This window comes from Paroedura picta, chromosome 3 (genome assembly GCF_049243985.1).
Source record: "Paroedura picta isolate Pp20150507F chromosome 3, Ppicta_v3.0, whole genome shotgun sequence".
Taxonomy (NCBI): domain Eukaryota; kingdom Metazoa; phylum Chordata; class Lepidosauria; order Squamata; family Gekkonidae; genus Paroedura; species Paroedura picta.
In genome coordinates, this window is record NC_135371.1 from 144,031,019 (window position 1) to 144,048,858 (window position 17,840).

The 17,840-nt window shown below is 44.7% G+C and overlaps 1 protein-coding gene across 9 annotated transcripts in view; it reads right to left on the bottom strand.

Annotated features, from left to right (window-relative positions):
- The window catches only part of ARSG (arylsulfatase G), a 105,856-nt gene that overhangs the window by 23,664 nt on the left and 64,352 nt on the right, over window positions 1-17,840 (bottom strand). For 8 of the 9 annotated variants that reach the window (XM_077328367.1, XM_077328364.1, XM_077328359.1 and 5 more), the window contains 2 exons: window positions 15,163-15,359; window positions 11,468-11,548 (listed from right to left, as the gene is read on the bottom strand). In XM_077328367.1, the coding sequence (XP_077184482.1) occupies window positions 11,468-11,548; window positions 15,163-15,359 (278 nt within the window). Of the gene's footprint in view, window positions 1-4,005; window positions 4,712-11,467; window positions 11,549-15,162; window positions 15,360-17,840 lie in introns of those variants that run through there. The other variant, XM_077328366.1, reaches the window with a different exon arrangement.

A 17,840-nucleotide genomic window follows, 5' to 3' on the forward strand; every position in this document is an offset into this window, starting at 1 on the left:
TCTATGTCTTCATCTGTTGCTGAAGATGCTGCTTATGGACTGGTGGCCTCTGGTGTTTCTGAGATCCTTTTCTCAATGGACTTATCAGAAGGAGTAGAAGGTGTTGGTGGAGGTGGTGGTGGTGGTTGTGCAGGAGCAGGTGGTGGTGATGGTGGTGGTTCAGGAGCTGGTGGTGGTGGTGATGGTCGAGAAGGAGGAGCAGGAGGAGGAGCAAGTTCTGCTGGGGATGGAGGGGGAGTAACAGGGGGAATCCGTTGTTCCAGCATGGGTTCAGAGAGTATCTTTTCAATACTGGGCTCTCGTAATGGTGCTGTTCCCATGCTCCAACTGGTCACATCCACTTCCTCGAAGAACTCATCGTCATGCAGTTTGTCCAGTGTGTCATTTTCCAGTTCATCCAGATTATAATACATAACTTTGAGCCAAAAAGGCTTATCCCTCAATGGAGAGGGTGTTCTGGGAATCTCTTCATCCGGCAGTGGTTTCTTTTCTTTGCCCAGAAAGCTCTTCTCCATGGCTGCAGAACGCAGAGACAAGGTCAGAATTAGGCAGATAACACCAACAATGATCAGAATGATGGTGATCACTGTAATAGCCAAGATCTGCTTGTTTCCATATCCATATGACGGAAGCCGCTCATTTGAGAGCCTGCCTGAAGGCTTCTCCAGTTGTGGTGTGCTTGCTGTGGTCTTATCTGCATCCAAGGAAGGCCAAATGCTCCATAGGGAGGATGTTTCATCGATGGGCCCACGGACATTGGTCTGAGCGTCTGGGATGGATCGTTTCCAAGGGGACGGAAGAGCTAGCCCCATAAGAGGCACCAGTAACATGCAAAGGAATAGGTTAGCATAAGCCATATCGGCAAGGTGTATGCCACGGAGCAGGTCTTTGCAGACTGCACAGCAACCACTATGGGCAAGCTTTATGCATGTCTGAAGATGGTTGTGACATCATTTAGCAGGATAATCAGCATTATAACCTAACCATCCCTATGGCAATGATGAAGGCTTTGCTTGAAAGGCAAGGACTGATAGGCTTGAGGCACTGAAAGCAGCTGGGTATTGGCTACAGGTTACAGAATCATAGAATCATGGTGCTGTAAGGGTCTCCAGGGTGACCTTGTCCCATCCCCTGCACAGTGCAGGAAACATAACTACCGTGGCCCCCACAGTGATCCCAATTCCATGCCCAGATGACACATCTTTTGAAATGTTTTGAATTTACTGTCATAATTGTACAATGCTAATGTTGTTCTAAGTATAATAATCATACAATGTACAGCATATCCCTATTGCCCAAAATGTATCTCTTCCTTACAAATTTATGGATTTTAATGTTGATCTAGAACAATAAAAAGATAACGTATCATAAAAAAATATCCTGAATAAGTTGTTTAACATCCCAGCTTTGTCTAGGTACATATTTTACACAGAGCCATTCCTCCATAATTAGTAGTACCTTCTGCTTCCAATATTCTGCTACTCACATTGTAGCTGCTATTAGCAAATTCCTTATAAGCTCCTTATTGTTTCTAACATATTAAGATATCCTAACAGAACTGTAACTGGATTACATGTGATCTCAGAATGAATAATTTCTGTTAGAATCTGAAGTATTTCTTACCAAAACATTTTGAGTAAACCCATAGATTACGGATAAAAATACCAACTCGCTTTTTAACATCTCCAGCAACTGAAGGAGGATGTCTATACCATTTTTGGCATTTTTTGGTAGGGTATAAACCATCCGTACGTCATCTTATTGATATTTAATGAAGGTATTTTTTTAAAACTCAGCATGTCACGTTAGGTAAATAGTTTCTGTCACTGTCATCTCCAAGTCAATTTAATCATTCCCTTTTGCTTTCTCTGTATCTACTAAAAGCATAGATTTTTGGGTGAGTAGGTCCATTTAATCGATACATTCAATATAGTTATTCCATGTTGTAGAGACAAAAGGGTACTATGAGTATACTGGTGTTCATCCTCTTTTACCTGTGACTTCTAGAAGAGTTAATAGGACAGACTGCTAGGGATGCCAGTCTGCTGGTCGGACCTGGAAATCCTCTGGTTTTACACCTCATCTCCAGGCAACAGAGATCGGTGCTCCTGGATGACACGGCTGCTTTAGAAGGTGGATTCCACAGCATTATCCTCCACTTAGGTCCTTCCCCACCCTAAATCCCACCCACAACCATCTCCACCACCAAAGTCTCCAGGTACCACCCAACCCACACCTGGCAACCCTACTGAAAGGTCATGTATAACATAGTTTAATTGTCCAGCCAAATGAATGAAAAATGACCATATCCATCATGAGTAATATACATACTGATTAGCTCATTTTCCATTGAGACTTGCATTTATCCTGCGCCTCTGTCAAGGCTTCTGGAGTACGATTCTATTTTGGCTTAGTGTGGTGCTTTTTGTTTATATCTATCCCAAACAAGAGTGGGATGACTCCATGAACTTGTTGGAGTGTGAACCCCCAGCCCCACATCCAACCGCTTGGTGTAGTGGTTAGGAACGCGGACTTCTAATCTGGCGAGCCGGGTCCGATTATGCTCTCCCCGAGCAGTAATATCAGGGCTTCCTCAGTCTGACCTGCTCCACAGCGTGCCTGTTGTGGGGAAAGTAAAGGGAAGGTGATTGTAAGCCACTTTGAGACTCCTTCAGGGAGAGAATAGTAGCATATAAGAAACAACTCTTCTTCTTCAGCAACATCAGGGCTCTCACAGCCACACCTACCCCACACGGTGACTGTTGTGGGGACAATTTATGTCGGAGGTGTGTTTTTAATCACATGTTTAATGGAAGCAACACTAACTCTTTATTACAGATTATGTAAATTTTCATAACATCAGAGAGATCAGTCACTCTCTTCTTCACCTTCACCTTCACCATCCCCCACTCCATGGTAGGTAATGAAGTACATAAGTGAATCCATGCAGGAGGAGGAAGCAGAAGAATGCCGAGATGGTATATTGGACTGTACTATTTTAAACTGCAGGGGAAGACTCAGGAGCACCATGTATTGCAGCTCTTTCCCTTATCTTTAAAACTCCCTGCATTCAGAAAACCAGCCCAACCATACGGCCGTTCTCCTTGTGGGCCAAATTTTCTATTTGTACGGAGGTCTCACAGCAAAGAAACATTCAAACCTGGAACCCACCATTTGCAGTTTGAAGTGGCACAGTCCATTCCACCACCTCAGGGTTCTACCTCATTGTGACCTCATTCTTTCATGTCTCTTCCCTCGGATGTCTCAAACAAACAAACAAAAAACATTCTTAACGTCTGCCCACAGTCTTCATCCTCAGCTTCAAGGAAGTCTGTTCATTGCCCATGGTGATCTCTACATCTGCTCAGATTCAACAAACCACTCTGTGAATTTTAAGAAGTCTTGATAACTGACGGTATTACTTGGGTGTTTTTCATATCCTTTGTTCCTGTTCCTCCTTTTCATATTCTCATCCTTAAATTGTAAGCTTCACAAAATCTGACAAAATCAAGTAACCTGGGCTATGGAGGTTAGAGCACTTTAAAATATTACAGTGAAATTAGTAATGGTAGATTCTTAAGCAGAGTTACCCAGTCAATACAACCAGCTTTTCTGCTGGATAAGAGTGGTAATCCCTTTGCCCGCCCGAAACACCAGGGTGTAGTCTGCACGGGGCTTTTTACCGAGTCCCCATTTGAATGAATTCTACACTGAATTCGATTTGCATTTTGATTTTCGGCGCTTTAAATTTCCCCTCTGCAATAAGCATGATTATTTCACGGTGACCCTACCTTTCCCCCACAGTATCCTGGAGTGGATATAAGCCTCAATGAAAGGCTCAGAAGTCAGCAGCATTCTTATTAGATAAGAGCCCACAGGGAAGGGCAATATAAACATTTTAATATAAATATATAAATGTATAAATAATGAATGACTGCTCTTTCTACAGATGGAAACATGACGGCAGATTTTCGGTCAAACCCAATCAAAACACTATGTCAGAGGTGAGTTTTTAACCACATGTTTAATAGAAGCAAGACTATAAATTTATTACAGATTATGTAAATATTCATGACTTGACTGAGATCAGTCACTCTCTTCTTCACCTTCACCTTCATCATGCCCCTCTCCACTTTCTGGTTCTTCACTAATATTTTCTGTTGAAGGGGGGTCTCCGATTTTTCAGCAGAGCTCTCTATGTCTTCATCTGTTGCTGAAGATGCTGCTTATGGACTGGTGGCCTCTGGTGTTTCTGAGATCCTTTTCTCAATGGACTTATCAGAAGGAGTAGAAGGTGTTGGTGGAGGTGGTGGTGGTGGTTGTGCAGGAGCAGGTGGTGGTGATGGTGGTGGTTCAGGAGCTGGTGGTGGTGGTGATGGTCGAGAAGGAGGAGCAGGAGGAGGAGCAAGTTCTGCTGGGGATGGAGGGGGAGTAACAGGGGGAATCCGTTGTTCCAGCATGGGTTCAGAGAGTATCTTTTCAATACTGGGCTCTCGTAATGGTGCTGTTCCCATGCTCCAACTGGTCACATCCACTTCCTCGAAGAACTCATCGTCATGCAGTTTGTCCAGTGTGTCATTTTCCAGTTCATCCAGATTATAATACATAACTTTGAGCCAAAAAGGCTTATCCCTCAATGGAGAGGGTGTTCTGGGAATCTCTTCATCCGGCAGTGGTTTCTTTTCTTTGCCCAGAAAGCTCTTCTCCATGGCTGCAGAACGCAGAGACAAGGTCAGAATTAGGCAGATAACACCAACAATGATCAGAATGATGGTGATCACTGTAATAGCCAAGATCTGCTTGTTTCCATATCCATATGACGGAAGCCGCTCATTTGAGAGCCTGCCTGAAGGCTTCTCCAGTTGTGGTGTGCTTGCTGTGGTCTTATCTGCATCCAAGGAAGGCCAAATGCTCCATAGGGAGGATGTTTCATCGATGGGCCCACGGACATTGGTCTGAGCGTCTGGGATGGATCGTTTCCAAGGGGACGGAAGAGCTAGCCCCATAAGAGGCACCAGTAACATGCAAAGGAATAGGTTAGCATAAGCCATATCGGCAAGGTGTATGCCACCGAGCAGGTCTTTGCAGACTGCACAGCAACCACTATGGGCAAGCTTTATGCATGTCTGAAGATGGTTGTGACATCATTTAGCAGGATAATCAGCATTATAACCTAACCATCCCTATGGCAATGATGAAGGCTTTGCTTGAAAGGCAAGGACTGATAGGCTTGAGGCACTGAAAGCAGCTGGGTATTGGCTACAGGTTACAGAATCATAGAATCATGGTGCTGTAAGGGTCTCCAGGGTGACCTTGTCCCATCCCCTGCACAGTGCAGGAAACATAACTACCGTGGCCCCCACAGTGATCCCAATTCCATGCCCAGATGACACATCTTTTGAAATGTTTTGAATTTACTGTCATAATTGTACAATGCTAATGTTGTTCTAAGTATAATAATCATACAATGTACAGCATATCCCTATTGCCCAAAATGTATCTCTTCCTTACAAATTTATGGATTTTAATGTTGATCTAGAACAATAAAAAGATAACGTATCATAAAAAAATATCCTGAATAAGTTGTTTAACATCCCAGCTTTGTCTAGGTACATATTTTACACAGAGCCATTCCTCCATAATTAGTAGTACCTTCTGCTTCCAATATTCTGCTACTCACATTGTAGCTGCTATTAGCAAATTCCTTATAAGCTCCTTATTGTTTCTAACATATTAAGATATCCTAACAGAACTGTAACTGGATTACATGTGATCTCAGAATGAATAATTTCTGTTAGAATCTGAAGTATTTCTTACCAAAACATTTTGAGTAAACCCATAGATTACGGATAAAAATACCAACTCGCTTTTTAACATCTCCAGCAACTGAAGGAGGATGTCTATACCATTTTTGGCATTTTTTGGTAGGGTATAAACCATCCGTACGTCATCTTATTGATATTTAATGAAGGTATTTTTTTAAAACTCAGCATGTCACGTTAGGTAAATAGTTTCTGTCACTGTCATCTCCAAGTCAATTTAATCATTCCCTTTTGCTTTCTCTGTATCTACTAAAAGCATAGATTTTTGGGTGAGTAGGTCCATTTAATCGATACATTCAATATAGTTATTCCATGTTGTAGAGACAAAAGGGTACTATGAGTATACTGGTGTTCATCCTCTTTTACCTGTGACTTCTAGAAGAGTTAATAGGACAGACTGCTAGGGATGCCAGTCTGCTGGTCGGACCTGGAAATCCTCTGGTTTTACACCTCATCTCCAGGCAACAGAGATCGGTGCTCCTGGATGACACGGCTGCTTTAGAAGGTGGATTCCACAGCATTATCCTCCACTTAGGTCCTTCCCCACCCTAAATCCCACCCACAACCATCTCCACCACCAAAGTCTCCAGGTACCACCCAACCCACACCTGGCAACCCTACTGAAAGGTCATGTATAACATAGTTTAATTGTCCAGCCAAGTCTTAAATGAATTAAAAATGACCATATCCATCATGAGTAAGACTAATATACATACCGATTAGTTCATTTTCCATTGAGATTTGCATTTATCCCGCGCCTCTCTCAAGGCTTCTGGAGTACGATTCTATTTTGGCTTAGTGTGGTGCTTTTTTTTTACATCTATCCCAAACAAGTGGTGGTGGTGGAAGAGGAGGAGGAGCAGCAGCAGGAGGAGGAGGAGCAAGTTCTGCTGGTGATGGAGGTGGAGTAACAGGGGGCATCTGTTGTTCCAGGATGGGTTCAGATAATATTTTTTCTATACTGGGCTCACGTAATGGTGGTGTTCCCATGCTCCAACTGGTCACATTCACTTCCTCGAAGGATTCTTCATCATGCAGTTTCTCCAGTGTGGTATCCTCTAGTTCATCCGGAGTTACCCAGTCGATCCAACCAGCTTTTCTGCTGGATAAGAGTGGTAATCCCTTTGCCCACCCAAAACACCAGGGTGCAGTGTGCACGGGGCTTTTTACCGAGTCCCAGTTTGAATGAATTCTACACTGAATTCAATTTGCATTTTGATTTTCGGCGCTTTAAATTTCCCCTCTGCAACAAGCATGATTAATTCGTGGTGACCCTACCTTTCCCCCACAGTATCCTGGAGTGGATATAAGCCTCAATGAAAGGCTCAGAAGTCAGGAGCATTCTTATTAGATAAGAGCCCACGGGGAAGGGCAATATAAACATTTTAACATAAACAGATCTATAAATAATGAATGACTGCTATTTCTACAGATGGAAACATGACTGCAGATTTTCTGTCAAACCCAATCGAAACGCTATGTCAGAGGTATCCTTTTAATCACATCTTTAATAGAAGCAACACTATAACTTTATTACAGATTATGTAAATATTCATGACTTGAGCAAGATCTGTCACTCTGTTCTTCAACAACAGAGAAACCTATTGTAAGACAGCTTCAAATAATCCAACTCAATGTCCCCCTAGCTAAGCTGAACGAGAGAAATCAATACAGTTCCCCCCTGAGACCATCAAGAGCCAGGGTGTGATCCTAGATGCCACCATATCCAAGGAGGCCTAGGACACAAACATTGAATGTCAGACATTCTATCATCTTTGCCAGGCACGTCAGCTAGTACCTCACCTGGCAGCATCCCACCTGCAACAGCCCCCATGCAAGAGTCCCCTCCAGGCTTAGTTACTGTCATTTGTTCTATGCAGGACTACCCTTGAAGCTGCTCTAGAAGGTCCAACTGGTTCACAATGCAGCAGAATGGGTCCTAACTGGGATCTAGTGAAGAGTACATATATAAACAGTGCTCTCCCAGCTGAATTGGCTCCAAATTGGAGACCAGATCAGATTCAAAGTTTTGGTTACCACCTTTAAAGCCCTAAACAGCCTGGGACAAATGTATCTAAGGGACAACTTCTCACACTATCCACACCAAAGAGCCCTGAAGTCTAGTGACCAAAAAATGCTGTGAGTCCCCGGTCCTAAAGAAATAAAAATGTCTGGAAAGGCCCGGGCCTGGTAGAGTGCTCTGCCTGGTGAGATCAGAGCAACGCAGGACCTTGTCATTTCACGGGGCTTGCAAAAGAGAGCTGATCCACCACGCATACTGTTGGCCTCCCTTCCCAGACCCGCCTGAAAACTGCATTGAAGTGCACAGTATTCTCCCAGATTAATGAAACAGGGCAAGCAAACTGATACTATTAATTGTTTTACTGATGTGTTTTAAACTATGTTTTAAATGTATAAGTATAATTTTTAAATTTATTTATCTACTAGCTGCAAAGCCCGTTCAAAGGTGGCGGGTGTGCTTGGTGGCCCACGGGGAAGCCCTTCCTGACCCTCTCCCCCCCCCCCCCCGGCCGACTCGGCAGCTTCCCCATGGGCCGCCAAGCACATCCGACGCCTCAATTTTATCTATCTATCTATTTATTTATTTATATATTTATTTATTTGTTTAATTTATCCCTAGCCTCTTCCCAGAGGCCCGAGGCGAGTATAAAACCCCACTAAAACATATAAAACCCCCACTAAAACCATACAATAAAACATATAAAACGTATCATATACAATTCTACACATAGTGAAACAAGATGCGGCAAAAACACAGCTAATATCTACACTACCCCTTAGTATCCCACTATAGAGGGGGGAGGAGGACAGAGGGTGCCAGATGGGCTGCGCTACTGCTGCAGTAAGGGGGGCCAGATCGTCCATGCGGCCCAGCCTCATCCCATGACCTAGCGGAAGAGCTCTGTTATGTAGGCCCTGCGGAATGCGGAAAGCTCCCACAAAGAGCTTGCCTCAAAGCGGCGACGGGTGTGCTTGGCGGCCCAAAGGGAAGCCTTCCCCAGCCACCTCCCCCCTGGCAACTCGGCAGCTTCCGCAGAAGCCACCAAGCACATCTGCCACCTCAAAGAGGTTGCGCATGTGCTTGGCGGCCCATGGGGAATGCCTTCCCGGCCCCCTCCCCCCCCGGCGACTCAGCGGGTTCTCCGCCGGCCAGCAAGCACACCCACCAACTTAAGGCAGCGGGCGTGCTTGGCGGTACAAGGTGAAGCCATCGCGGCCCCCTGCCTTTCTCACTGGAGGGCACGTCATCATCGTGGTGGCCAGGTGGTTCCACGGCTGCTGCTAGCTCCAGGGACCATCCCAATCTGGAAGCGCCCAGCTTTGATGGGCGTGTCCAGATTGGGCCCATTGCTTGGCTCCTGGAGGCACTCCAGGGGCCAGCCCCATCTGGATTGGCCCGCAGGGCCGGACACCACCCGGACAAGGTGGCTATCCAGGCCTGGACAGGACTGCCCACATGGCTCTTTTAGAAATATAAGAGCCACTAATGGTTAAGATATATAATGATTGTATTATATTTTAAATTGTGTGAGCCTCCCTGAGCTTTTGGGGAAGGATGGCATACAAGTATAAAAATAAATAATGAAAGAGGTATGAAAGACAAGGGAAGTCCCACCTGAAATCCATATTCAGAATAATACTGTACAAGAAATTTGGAGCACAGAATCACTGAGATCTCTTACAAAATTTTGTAAATTGCTATGTGAAATACAAAAGCAGATGGTTCTGTCTTCAAATAACTGACCCTTTCTATTGTGAAATGTGCACAAGAATTTTGAAATTGACTTATAGAGTGGTATATATAAGTCTTTTTTGTCGGTCTTGGTACTGAGTATGGGATGGGCATGAACCGGTTCACAAACTACAGTGTGTGACAAACTTTGGTTGGTTCATGTATTGTGAGCCCATATTCAAGAACATGAGAAAGTCCATGAACTTTGATGTAGTTTGTGGTGGTTTGTGAAGAGCTTAAAACAGGTTTAAAAGGCTCTGAGCTAGTTGATATAAAAGAAGAGCTGGTTCTTATACAAGCGGCTTACAATTGCCTTCCCTTTCCACTACCCGCAACAGACACTCTGTGAGGTAGTTGAGGCTGAAGACAACCCTGATATTACTGCTCAATCAGAATAAAAGGTAAAGGTAAAGGTATCCCCTGTGCAAGCACTGAGTCATGTCTGACCCTTGGGGTGACGCCCTCTAGCGTTTTCATGGCAGACTCAATACGGGGTGGTTTGCCAGTGCCTTCCCCAGTCATGACCGTTTACCCCCCAGCAAGCTGGGTACTCATTTTACCGACCTCGGAAGGATGGAAGGCTGAGTCAACCTTGAGCCGGCTGCTGGGATTGAACTCCCAGCCTCATGGGTAAAGCTTTCAGATGGCTGCCTTACCACTCTGCGCCACAAGAGGCTCATTCAATCAGAATAGAACAGCTTTTTCTCAGTGCTGTGGAGAGTCCAAGGTCACTCAGCTGGCTGCATGTGGAAGTGCAGGGAATCAAACCTGGCTCACCAGATTAGAAGTCAGTGCTCCTCTGCATATAGCTGGCTGGATGACACTGGGCTAATCACAGAGCTAAACTCACAGAGCAGTTCTATCAGAGCTCCTCAGCCCCACCTACCTCACAGGGTGTCTTTTGTGGGAAAAAGAAGGGAAAGTGGTTGTAAGCTGCTTTGAGACTCCTTCAGGAAGTGAAAAGCAGGATATATAAACCTTCAACTTCTAAACCCCTGCGTTGTGTTTTTCACAAAAAGCAGCTGAATGGCCCACTGTTCAGATTTCAGTAGCCCTAGCCATTTAAATTCTCTGCTTCTGCCCCCCCCCCATTGAAATGGCAGAGAGCAGAGAGGGCTTGCAAGGGTTAAGAGACAGAAGGAATCTAGGAGTGAAATACCTATCATGGAGCATTTTACTGTCTCCTTTCTGCAAGTTGCAGTTTTCCTCAACCAGCAGAAAGGAGGAGGTGAAATACCCCATGGGAGGAACTTCACCTCCATATCTAACCCTCTAGTTTTGCTTTGAGTGGGAGTTTCCAAGAGGTGGGGAACAAAAACAGAGTGTCAAATGGCTCTCAACCATTTAAACCTTTCCAATCTGCTTCACACTGCTTCAAAGCAGTGGGGTGCAGAACTGGAGGGTTTAAATGTCTCAGAACTATTTAAACCCCTGCTTTCTGCTCTTCACCGCTTTTGTGAGGAGCAGAACTTTGGGATTTAAATTTTAAATGGCTCATGGTTCTAAACAAACTAGTTTGGTTTGTGAACTAGCATATTGGCTCATGTAGGTTTATGGTTCTGTTTGTGGTTCAGCCATGAACCAAAACAAACCACAAAAATGCTGTTTGTGCCCATCCCTAGGAGTTTTTATTGTTTTTTATTAACACTCTCCAAGCTGATCATGTATCGAAATAAACTGAATATGAAAATACTAATTTTACAAACATGTATCCCCAGGTTAAAGTTTTCCATCACAATGGAGGAAGGAGAGGTCAGCATTGTAAGAAAATAAGGCCAAAATTTGCTTTAAAATTTTGCTTGATTCTGAGGTTTACAGAAAACGCCTCATTCTATCAATATTACAAAAACCCATTCTAGGTATTAAATGAGAAATGCTGGAAATAAGTTACCTCTTTCTTTTTGCCACATCCCAGTGTATGGACCAACGCTTCCGGCAAACTCACACTTCTCAGACCAGGGTCCATTGTCCCCTAAGAGGAAATCAATAAATTGTTGAAAAAAGAAATATGGTGACAAATTTAATCCAAATGCAAAATATAAACATAATCTTTCAACCGCCTGCGGCGTGGTGCACCGTGGACTTAATAATGGAGTAAGGGCTGTCTGGGAGGAGTTAGGGCGGGCCCTGTCCGGGATAAAAACTCAGAGGGGCCAATCAGGAGCCGCGAAGGCTCCAGCGGCCGGGAGAAGGCTCCAGAGAACCGGGGGGGGGGGGGGGCACGCCGCCTTTTCCCGGCCCGTACTAGCGCCCATTTTATCCAGGGGTAAAATGGGCTTTCTTTCTAGTCATAAATATATGGAGTACACAGTATGGTCCTCACCCCTTTAAAAGCAACATTACCTATTATAATAAAGCTACATCCATATATGGATATAGAGAGTACATGAATCAGGCTCCAAAACGTCCTTTTAACACTGTACCAAGCAGTTGCTACCAATCTATGGGAGGTCTCAAGATGGTACTGGAGATCAGTGAATTCTCAGAGGCTTTTATTTCTGTCTGCAACTAGATATACATCTACTTTGTACATTTATTTCTAGAGTAGGATGCATGCATGAGGAAATGTATACTGTGGAGGGGACTTGAAGATTATCTCCACCAACAGTATAGATGGGTTCTCTCACTGATTAGTAATTAGTTTAATGACAGGAAGCAGAGGGTATGAGAAATGGCCAGCTCTCAAAATAGGGCTCCTTGTATCCTAAAGGTCAAAGTGAGAAGCCTGGTCAATGGAGGAGGGGGGGGGGGAGGAAATGTTCTCTTAGTCAAGTTCAGCTTTTCAAACTGCTCTGTCTAGGCCCGAGCATCAGCCACTATGACTGCACAGAGGCTGCAAAGAGATCTACTGAGTGCCCCAGGCATGTTTTTTTTTAAAGCATGGTAATACATTTTCTCAGTGGGGAGCAAAATATCCTTCCACTCCAATAACTGGGTCTCAATCACAGGGAAAGAAAACAACAGCAATCAGTGGCTGGGCTTAGATTGTAATGAGCCACACAACCATTCCTGCCATTTGGAAGAAAGCAAGGAGTGACCTCATTAAAAAGAAGAGTTGGCACTCATTAAAAAAGGATTAAGGGAGTGGGTAATTTATTTTTATTTAATAGCGCCATGTTTTTTTTTTCTTTTTAGACATGGGCGCCAAGGTTTATCTTTTCCCCTAAAATAAAACGTGGTTGAACGTTCCCATAGTTTGTGCCATTTCAAAACGTAAAACACCAAATTGCTGACAATGAATGTGGATATACCTGTAATAAAAAGGCCAACTGGGCACATCTCATCATTCATATCCCTATGCTATAAGAGCAGATAACAGCCTGGAGTCATCCTGCTCTGTTCTCAGGTTTCTAAAGAAAGGGGTTCTGCTCCAGAGATACAACACAGATGGCTACAGCTTTCCATGAGCCTAATGACGCATTACTTGCTCTGAGGCTGAGGGCCAAAACAGATGTGATGCAGGGAGAACTGTGAGTGGATCTTCTGGTCATTTTTAAAGCTGCACAGGACCCTGATTTGGATTGGATTTTTTGAAGGGACCCAAGAAGGTTCAATTAACTGAAACACAACAGAGATGTTTCCTAATTTAAGCTAAACACATTTTTAATGTATTTATAGAAGACTAGAAGCCAAGCCCGTTGCATTCAGGAATACAACGGGGACTCGATTAAGGGGTGGGGATGGAAGAACTCTGCGGACGGCCTCCCCCTCTCCCCAGGACCTGGAAAGGCTGCAGGCAGCTGCTAGGGAACTCACCGGCAGGGGAGCTCTCATGTGGCAGAGATCTTCAGCCTCTGAGAGAAGTGGAAGGAGGAGGGGGTGGTCAGGGGTGGGGGATGGAAGGCGATTGGCAAATTATACAAATGCTCAGATTTTACTTGGCTTCTCCCTTTCCTGCCACAAATAAAAAAGGGCTATCTTCAGTGATTACATTTTTCAAGTTTCTTGTCCATCTCTGAAAACGGGGAAAGCAAAGGCTCCCTCGATACAATAATCCACAGAGAAAAATGAGAGACAGGGCAGAGGTCTGATTACATGCTCCCATATCCACAAAGGTATCTCGCAGTGGATCCACACAAATTTCTCACACGTTTATCCTCAAGACCAACCAGTGATATATTAATATTCAGGGACAGATAGTAGCTCACTATTACACAGTGGACTTTTCAAAACAGACATGGATTGGAAATTCTGTGTTGGAAACTCCATGAGGTAAAGTTGGGGCTGGACCAATCCCACCAAGCCAACTATTGCCCAGTCTCACATCTGCCACTTCTGGGTACCGTGTTTGAGCAGGCAGTTGCAGGACAGCTAGTGTTTCCTGGAAGAAACATTGGAAGACCCACTGTAATCCAGTGGAATAAAAAGTGGAAGACCCACTATAATCTAGTTTCCTCACCCCCAAAGTCTTTGGCTAAGTGCCTGGAGGCTGTGGTGAACTGGCTCAAGAGGAGTCAGCTAAAGTTAAATCCAGCAAAGTTGGAGGCATTCCGAAGGAGATGCAGTGTAACTCCCAGCTCTTGATGGAATTTCTTTAACACCTGTGACCACCATCAAGCATCTGGATGCCTTCCTGTCTATGGAGGCCCAGGTCACAAATGCCGCCTGCCAGGCATTCTACCACCTTCATCAGGCTTGATAACTTGCACAGTATCTGTTGGCACCTGATCTAACCACCGTGACCATGTGGCTGTCAACTCCAGACTAGACTTCTGCAATTTACTCTATGCAGGGCTGCCCTTAAAGCTGATCCAGAAGCTCCAACTAGTCAGAATGCAGCAGCATAACTCCTCATTCAATGGAGAGTGTGTATTACACCAGTGCTCTCCCAACTGTATTAGCTCCAGATTGGAAATTGAATCAAATTCCAGGTCCTGATATTTACATTCAAAGCCCTAAATGGTCTGGGACCTTCAGCAGTTCCAAAGGGCCTTTAAGACAGAGCTGTTCTGCTAGGCCTATGGTTGAGGCCAGGAAATTAACATCAAGGGAATGCTGGCCTCATTGCCCAGGAATCCCATTCACAAAATATCAACCTGCCAAATATAAATTAGCTCCCTCCATAAGGTTTTTGGGAAGCAGCTTTTAATAATATAATTTAAACGTATGTATTAGTTATTTTAATCATGTATTTTGTTACATTTCCTGAGTCAATGTGGGAAGCACAGGCTGTAAAAATAAAGTATCATTATAACACTATTTGTATCTGTGAAACTTAAATCTTACATGGTCATGCGGGGGGGGGGGGAGGGGGGACTGATTTTGATTTGGACCAAGCTACACATGGAAAAGGGCTGAGACTTTTCTCTGCATCATTCTCCTGAGCTGAAAAAGGCCCCGGGGAGCCACTGTTTGCTCTGTTGTGGATATTTACAGATAGCTGATCAGTCTCCATTTGAATCAAGGCCAACACTCCAGCTTCTGTATTTGAGATACTGAGAACACAACATAGCACTAACTATTTTATTCCTTATTTGTTAAATTAATCTATAGAAACATTACATCTTGTGTTTCCCATTGTAAACTTCCCATTATAGTCAGTTACCTAAGCATCTATGTTACAGTAACTGAGTTTTACTGCTTTACCTGTGAACCAGAGGAACGTGTTTTCCCTCGCTGTGCTATCAACTTTGGCCTTTATTTGTCCCACCAAGGCATCCATCTGCCTCAGGTTTGCTCCATATGGATCTTGACAAGACAGGTTGCATGTTGGCTCTGTCATTACCAAAGGCACATGCATATGGGTCAGGGCCAAGTACAGGAAGAATGGATGACCACTCCGGCTAAACAAGAAAACACAAGAATACATGCTGATTAATTAAAGGACAGAAGAGATTATACGGATAATCACATACGGATAGAACAGAGGGCTGCCCTTCATCTCTCAAGCAGGTTGTGTTGCACCTCCTTTCAGAAGTGAGGCATTGCCAATATGTCTTGCCTTTTATATATAAGGATACCTCTTGACTGGGGGCTTAAAGAATATGTTGTAATTTTCCCAGGTCTCTCTCTGCCAATAAACACGGATTGGGAGTTCTATGGCCAGCACCCAATTCTGAAATATACAAGGGCCCAATTCAGATTAGAAGAATGGTGTGTGTAGAGAGGGGTCTTAAGTATTCCCCTCTTGTAATGTTTTCCTAACTTGAAGCAGTCTCAGAAGCTGCTATTTTTCATACAGGGTAAACAAAAGTTCCATAGGGCATTTTCAGGCTAGGAAAACAGAGATGGATTGGAGGCTAGAAGGATTGCGAGCACACCCGTATCTTGAATTCCTTTTTTTGGCCAACTTCCTGCCACCGCCATATTGTTGGGATCCCTATCACCTGTGGGCTGACCCCTCGTTTATCACTACTCTACTGATTCGGAATTGTGTTCAATTGTTGGTCATCGCCTCTTACTGCTGAAATACCCCCCTCCTTTTCCCCCACTCCCCTCCAAGCCCACCTCCCCCCCCTGGCTGCCTTTCTTCCTTCTCCCTTGCTTCCTCTATCTCTCGATCTCTTCCCCCCCAACTCCCCCTCCCAATTCACCCCCCCTCGCGACTCCCTCCCCCACAGACACTTGAAATACCCCCCTCCTTTCCCCCCACTCCCCTCCACGTCAACCTACCTCCCTGCCTGCCTTCCTTCTTCCTTTCCTTCTTTCCTTCCTGACTTCCTCTACTTCTCCATCTACTTCCTGCCTATCTCTTTCTCCCTCTCACTTGCTCTCTTTCCCCCTTCCTCTCTAACACACTTCCTGCCTTCCTTCTATTCATCCCTTCACCCACACCTTTCCCTCCTTTCTCACTCCCATCCCTCCTTCCCTCTTAGACCTTCCTTTCCTCCCTTATGCTTCCCTATGCTCTAGCACAGGGGTAGTCAACCTGTGGTCCTCCAGATGTCCATGGACTACAATTCCCATGATCCCCTGCCAGCATTTGCTGGCAGGGGCTCATGGGGATTGTAGTCCATGAACATCTGGAGAACCACAGGTTGTCTACCCCTGCTCTAGCGCCCGCTGTATTTCAGCTACAGCGGGCTTAATTTCTAGTATATAATAATAGCCAATGGCAGTAGTGGCTTGTGCAGAGTGACCTCATTAATTTCCAAGGAAGGTGTTATATCTACAACTGGCCACTAGATGGTGGAGTAGTTCCTGGGTTATTAAGTTGTACTGCTCATGTCTATGGTGTGATAACAGATGCCCTGTTATTCTTCAGTGGAAAAAATGGTGGGTGTACTTGGCCAAGTCCAGGAGGGTAACCAATCTGCAAGTAGGCAGCAGATACAGTCCAGGCAGAATTATCAGCAGCGCAGATAGCAGCTACCTTAGGAAAGATGTTGGTGTGAAAACCGAAGCACAGTGAGAGGGGGGAGGTTTTGGAAAGTGGCGGCTTAACACTTTAATGGAGATAAGAGTTAGTAGCTGTATACATTAACCATTTAATCTAATTTTAAAAAATAAAACGGTTATTTCCTGGACCCACATGGGCAGTCGATGCTTCAGAGTGCTATGCAAATGAAGGCTTGGAAGCCTAACAACCTCAACCAATCAGCAACTAAATATTGACTTTAGTAATGAACCAATGAACTGCTCCCATTAAGAGCCAATCAGGGTTTTTTTGGTGGGCAAACCAAAATGTATAGAAGCTCATGTTGTGCCAGTGTCTCCTGTTCAATGTTTGGAGTTGGTGACGAATAAAAGAGCTGTTTGATTTAAAGAACTTTTGGGTCTGTGTTTACTGAACCCAAAGATGCTTCAGGCCCCAAAACCTTAAGAACATGCCTTCAAACCTCTACAGATGGAGGTCACTACCAGCCAATGGGATTGTGAGGAGTGGGAGTTGGACGCTGTCACAAGGTTGCTCCCCCCCCTTGGAAGAATGCAAAGGGCTGGCTGCCCCTTTTACATGTAAATGTGTTTATCTCAAGGGAAGTATGTTTTGCGCAGGGTGGGGGGAAGGCCCATCTTCTATCCTACCCCTGTGGTCTCTTTCTGCAAAGCCTGGCAGTGATTAAAAATAGGGAAAAGCCTCCCCTGCCTCCCCCCCCCTCCACCGATCCTGGCTATGGCAACCTAAGCACATTTCCTCCCATCTATTGACATTCAAACAGCTGGGTTTCTCAGCTCCTAGAGAGGAGAGACACCCAGACAGCTCAGCTCCCCAGCTGTGCTACAATGTGCCCCTCCCCAAAAGTTTTCCTTTTCTTCGCCCAGGGAATCTATCCTCAGAGAAGAAATCTCCAGTTCATTCCTGGAGATGTGCGTCAACTTGACAG